This window comes from Quercus suber, unplaced genomic scaffold (genome assembly GCF_002906115.3).
Source record: "Quercus suber isolate HL8 unplaced genomic scaffold, Cork oak 2.0 scaffold_69, whole genome shotgun sequence".
NCBI classification, from domain to species: Eukaryota; Viridiplantae; Streptophyta; class Magnoliopsida; order Fagales; family Fagaceae; genus Quercus; species Quercus suber.
Genome location: NW_027069534.1, coordinates 383759 through 390415, shown reverse-complemented (window position 1 = coordinate 390415; position 6657 = coordinate 383759). Strand labels below are relative to the sequence as shown.

General features: G+C 32.5%; 1 protein-coding gene across 1 annotated transcript; it reads right to left on the bottom strand.

Annotated features, from left to right (window-relative positions):
* Nucleotides 1–636: 636 nt before the first annotated feature.
* On the bottom strand, nucleotides 637–6118 carry LOC111987524 (protein EMBRYO DEFECTIVE 514). The gene is made up of 4 exons (XM_065773094.1): nucleotides 5205–6118; nucleotides 4153–4270; nucleotides 1507–3604; nucleotides 637–1017 (listed from the first exon to the last, which is right to left on the bottom strand). Exons 1-2 carry the CDS (start codon nucleotides 5601–5603, stop codon nucleotides 4265–4267), a joined length of 405 nt encoding a protein of 134 aa, XP_065629166.1. The 5' UTR covers nucleotides 5604–6118; the 3' UTR covers nucleotides 637–1017; nucleotides 1507–3604; nucleotides 4153–4264.
* Between the last annotated feature and the right edge of the window lie 539 nt (nucleotides 6119–6657).

The following is a 6657-nucleotide window of genomic DNA, read 5'->3' as shown; positions in this document are numbered from 1 at the left end:
CAAATTGATTGTAAGTAAAAAATCATAAGGATCAAATTTATTGCTATCGAAAAATACAGACTAATTAGATTTGATTGTGACTCCAAAATATGAGGACCAAAATAGTATTTTCACCTTGAACTTATTAAACACTAGTATGTAATCCCGTGCTAGTGCACGAGACTGGTTAATTGTAATAATGCTACTGGCCAATTTTTTTGTTTTTGTTTTGTTTTGTTTTGTTTTTTTTTTTTTGGTTTATCACACGGATGATAGAATTAAATCAAACAATGAAAAATATATATTGCATTTTATTATTTAAGTAATGCTATTGGTTTTTTTTTTTTGGTTTATCATACATAGGATAGCATTAGATAAAATAATGAATAAAAAAGAGAATATTGCATTTTATTATTTAAGTGATGCTACAGTGAAGAAAAAAGAGAATATTGCATTTTATTATTTAAAATATATAAAGAGACATTAATGGAACTTTCTTCAAAAGTTTCTAATAAAATTGGACATGAATAGCATATTGGAATCAGAAGTGTGTTGCAATTCACAGTTTTTAGTGGAGATGCCATTAGATGACACTTTTCCCCTATAGACATGTCTAATACGCTGTCCTTGAGTTTATTTTGAGTACGTTGCAAGCCGAAGTCAATATTGTTGTCTCTTTTATCACTTCAAATTGCCATTGATCAGTTTCACAAAATTAAAATTTACAGAACATTTTACCTTCTTGTTTTTTCAACATTCGAAGGTTAAATGGTTCTATTAAAATCCAAAAGTTCACCTAACTAAAAATCATATATACATATCTTTCATCAATTGTTAATAGCTCTACAATCTATTTATGCACCAAAGGCAATTACTAACTTGAAAGAAGAGAAAGATTACATGTTAGCATTAACTATCACTTTCAAAAGCATCATTAATCAAATATTAAAATGAAATTATAATTCAAAATAATTCCAGCAGTTGTAAGCTTCAATCTTCTCCCACCAATTGTGAGCAACTTAATCTCAAAATCCACACCTGAAAATGATTAAAACAATAATGAAAGTTCATAATACAATCTAAAGAATGAAAATAGTGATCCCTACAAAAATAGAAATAAAAGGACATGAAAGCTCTTGGTGCACCTAATAATACAGAGACTAAGAAGCTCTTGCCCATCTTGGGTTTTCTCAAACCAAGATAATATTGACTATTTAACTCAAACGTTTGAATAGCACACAATGCAGAATTGTGACTAATGAAGTTTAAAAAAAAAAAAAAAACAATTACATGAACTCCAAAAAATGAACTTAGCTCAGCAAAGCAAGCGATACCTTACCAACTAACACATATAATAATAACTAAAAAATGGTCTTCCAAGTGGGATAACCTAATGAAAGGTTGAAAATATTTTGTATAGTTGCAAGATAACTCTTAAAAACCTGACATTTTAATTGAAGGCAGATTTGGCATGTCTCTTTTGTTTATAATCTCTACAACAATTCAAAATTTTAGTATTTTGCTTACCTTGATAGGAATGTAGCAACTTTAGAGAAGCATATATCATGACAAATTCCTACTCCAAAATGACCAACATCTGCATTGAACTCTTGCTTATCAGTGCCAACCAATTTTGAAGAAATTGCTCTTCAACCAATAAATCTAAAAGATAGATTTGTGTTAACTTTCATTATAATTATTTTCAAATTTTGTTATACCACAAATTCTCACAATTGGTCTCAAACGAACCTCTGATGATGGCACCTAGTGGCACCTTACAAAACCACATCCACTTTATCTAAGTAGGCACAGAAGGAACAGAGCCAATCCTCTAAGAAGTATAGATAATACACATTTATGGTGCATAATTTCAATACAATCTTATCACAACAAATGGTAGTTATTTAAGGTTTGAGTCTAAATCATATACACCTATGTTTGGCAACCCAAATTTAAAAAAATCTGGGATAACTACATAAATAAACAACATATTGGAATTTTGTTTGTGTTTGTGTAGTAAAGGGAAAACAAAACCCATAGAGTATAATAAGAAGAAATATTAACCTAATATCAACTATCAATTTTTGAATAAAGAAACTCTATGCTTCAAGTGCATCACAAAAAAAAAAAAAAAATCACAATGGCATTTAAATTAGGAAAATCTTACTTATATACTTCCATTCAGGAAGTCGACAGTACAATCAATATGAAATGTAACGAACTTAGAGTCATTATTCACTTCTCCAAAAACACAGTCCTTATTTACAAATCAAAGCAAATGAAAAAAATCAGCAATGAAAGAAGAATTTAAGCTATCATTATGTGATGTTGTTGACAGTCTCAGACAGCCTTAAAAACTTTAGTTTTGTTGCCTTATTAACCCAAAGACACACAAAACAAAAACCTGAGACAAACACATGGAATGGAAAGGAAATGAAATTTTCTCAGAAAGCAAAAAAGCATAGGATACCTTACGTTAAGTTTTGTGAATGTGATACCTTATGTTTTGTTTAAGTGAGGGTCAGATCTGATATCATTCATAAGCAAATAGATATCAAGCGTAATCTGAAATAAAGCAAATAGATATCTAACTATCATAAAAATAATAAAAAATAAAAAATCACATGAAATTAATACAAACTTGCATAGTTATTAACAAAAGATTGTGTGCACCATTCCTACGCTTGAAGCCTGTCAACGAGACAAAGAAATTAAGACAAGAAAAAAAAAAGTAAGAAGCAAACATCAAATTTAATATTTAGTATTAAATTTTAGATTCAGCGTAGAAATTCTCACCAACAAAACCCATCAACAGAATTTCTCAACCAACCAAATAAATAAATAGAGCAATACAAATTCTGTTAGTTTCAATAGAAAACAGGCTAATTTACCGGAACCAAATATTATATTTTAAAAAATCATTGCCTTTGAAGGATCTTGGAATCTGGTTGCTATCAAAATTAATCAATCTGTAAGTCCACGAAAGAATACCAAGAATCTCTTTGATGCAAATTCAACCTTTTTCCATAGATATATAGATATATAGATTAGATTCACTACTTCTAAGAGGCATCTAAAACATTAATTAATCTTCATGTTGATGATAGCAATATACCATTAAATAAATATATTGAAGAAAATTCAAATAAAATATATGCAAAGAAACATCTAGTAGAAGTCCTATAAAAAAATAGATTAGAATAGAATAAATCATATAAGAAATGTCTAAAACAATACGTACCTGTTTAGGTTCAGATTGTTGTAAAGGGAGAAGCAGCATCCAGCAAAGTAGACATGGTTGGCAGCATAGTATGCACATTGTAAAATCAATCACAGAATAGCCCAGAACCATTTTAATCCTAATATTTAAAACAAAAACAAATAGAAACAAAAAAAAAAAAATCCAAACCCAAATACCTAAATGAAAAAAAATAAATTCTAACCCAAATACCTAAAAATCAAACCAATCAAACCAAATATCCAAACATAAAGTATATTTAACATTCAATTAAAAAAAAAAAAAATTACCGATGATGGTTCCAATAAAGTAGAAACTATACTTGGTAGTACTGCTTCTACTCAGACTTGGATTGCTTCCAAGAATTTCCCTTTCCATCTACAAACCCTGAAAAAGAAAAGCTTAGAAAGAACCCACCTCATATCTGTAGAGAAAAGAATTGACATTGACAGATATAAATCCAAAATACTTTTTTTTTTTTTTTTGAGAATGGAAAATGGGGGTCTTTATGGTTATATTACACCCTCGGGCAAGGAGCCAGGTGGCAACCGAGTCAGCGGCCCTTCTTAGGTGCAGCTGCCCTTTACACACCTGTGTGAGAGTCACCTCACATTTGTGAGTACACCTCACCACTAAGTTTACCCACCAACGGAAACCTGCGGGCAGCGGGACACCAACTTAGGTGTGTTGCACGAAGTGTCCGAGCCTTACCCACTCAGCCAAGCCCTCGTTGGCTTATAAATCCAAAATACTTGAAAAAAAAAAAACCAATAACCAAAAAATATTAAATAAGAATAGTCATAGCTGAAAAGCATTCATCATTGATCCCTGATAAATTAAACAAAAATACCTTCATAATTCACCACTATTTACATTAATACCACTCAAAGCACAAACGGTTACTGTAAAGTCAAGCTCAAAACTCAAAAACTCACTGTATTGGGAGACTTGAAAGATGATGACCCATCAACGACATCGTCAGAGGCACCCAAAGAAAGCAGCATCTGTATCAGACCAGACTTGTCGGCTCGGGCGCCGACACCACAGCTAACCCTATTACAAAACAAAACAAAAAAAAAAAAAAAATACACACCTAGGTGATTAGTTTACCAGGACTTTAAACGTCTACAACTACAACCAGAATATAATAAATTCAGAATCACTCATCTATTGAACGTCCAAATTTACTTCCACAATAACAAATGCATGAGTAGGTTATGGAAACAGTAATGGGCACATCACCACGACTGAATTGATGAACTAATCATTCAATCATTCAAAATACCCAACAACCATGTGAAAGAATAAAAGGTAAAAACCCATAAAGAAATCAATTGGGAACTAAAAAGAACCCCAAAACCAATACACAGTAATTCTTTTCAAACATATTTTCTGATTCTACAATAACCAATTACCAACATTTAAAAATTAAAAAAAAAAATACTCCTGTGTATAAAACTAACTTTGCAGTATAACATAACAGAGTACTTCATTACTCTTTCTCTATTACTCCTCTGCTGAGGGACAGGGTACTTGGTGAGTTAAGCAAACACAAAATATTAATCAAAACTATCAAAAGCTTGAACTTTGACGAAAAGGTTAAAAACAAAAGAGTAACACAACCCCTGTTTGCTTGCCAAGAAAACCAAATAAAACAACAAAAGAGTTGCAAATTTCAAATCTTTTTAAGCAAACCAAACCCACAAAAACCACCGCATGGTAAAGCCCAAAAACATTAATTTCCTTTTCTTGGCTTTCACTCCAATTTATCAGCAACCAAACAGCAAACAAAACAAAACAGATCAAATCAAATTCTTTTACAATCCAAAAATTTATCAAGAAAAAGCGGAAACTTTCAATTCAATTCAGTTTTTTCTTGATCATCCCAAAAGAATCCACAACAGAATTAAAATAAAAAACAACAAAAGAACCAACTTTCTCATCAACCAAACACAAATTTAAACAAAAATTTAAAAGGTTTAATTACCTTATTAACGTTGAGGTTAGGAGGCCAGAAATGGAGAAACTTGTAGAAATAATCAAACATCTCGACCGAAGACCCGAAATCCTTCGGACCCAAGCTCGTCTGACCCGATTTCTCCTCCTCTTCTTCTTTTTCTTGTTCTTGTTCTTCTCCTCCTCCTCCAGCTAGCTTTTCCAATCGCTCTTCTTCCAAGGACTTTTCCTCCTCCTCTACCTTCTGCTTCTTATTCAAAACGACATCGTCGCCATTGTTGTTGTCTTGGTTTTGGGGCTTTTCTTTTTCTTCTTCTTCTTCTTCCTCTCTGGGTCGCTTGGTCGACAACGAAGAATCAACCGCCTCGTTGTTGTTGTTGTCATTGTCGTTGTCGACCTTGGGATGATCGGAGGATGTGTCAAGGTCCATGTCCTGGGCAGTAGGGTGGAAATTTGGTGGTTACGGAGCTTGGAAGCAAGGGTGGAAGAGTCATGGTCGAACTGGTAAGGAACATTGTTGTCAAGGTTAGACGATGGTGTTTCATCAGAGAGGCCTCTGGGCTTGAGGTCCCACGGGGTTTTGGGGTTGAGGTCAGGCCAAGAACACGAAGGCTCCAAGAAGTCATCGTGGGTGTTGTTGGGGTCAAAGTGTGAGTTCTGGAGGTGTTGAATCTGAGAGTTTTGGATCTGTGGGGAGCTGTATTTCTAATTATTTAGCCAAAAAAAAAAAAAAAAAAACACAACATTTAACGTAAAACACAGATTTCTAGAAGGGGAGGTGATCATAGCGTTTTATTCAGGAAAAAAGAAGAGGATTACAGTGTTTCATAAGAGGTAGAGTAAAATTGGACTCCAATTTTAGATTTGAATATTGAAATTGGTATGTACACGTGGTACATAATTAAAGTTTTAATTTGAAATTTTTTGAGTTTTGGTTAGAACAGGTGGCGCAAAATTGAGAATCCAATTGAAATCTAATTGGATTTTCTCTCAATTTCACCTATTATTATATATATGTATATATAGATTACCTTCAATATTCATGTACATTGCTTGTGGATCAAAAGCCTGGTCTTAGCAACTGTGATACTCTTCTTTTCGGCTGCAGTTTGTTGGTTTCTTTAATAAAAATGCTTCAATTTTGGATGGCAAAGTGACATTGGTGGATGTCATGAAATTGCTTGAGACATTCTAACTCTTAAATGTTTCGGTTCTTGTTTCTTCAGTTTCTACAAGCTTTTCATATACTCATTTCGATATACTGTAGATAACAGGTGCTACATTAATGGATTATAGCCATCATATAGGTTTCCAATTATGAATTTTACATTCATATGATTGTCATAATGATACATCTTTGATACTTGATTTTAGGAGTGTGCATGTTCCCTAGTAGTTTTCGTTTGTAAAATAAAAAATTCATCACTTCTAATTTATAGCATAAGACACTCAGAAAATCAAGAGAATCTCAGATTCCTAAGAGA

Bases quoted from the DNA above. Each gene is read 5' to 3' on its own strand.
- LOC111987524 (XM_065773094.1), bottom strand. From the start codon at position 5,603: ATGGACCTTGACACATCCTCCGATCATCCCAAGGTCGACAACGACAAT.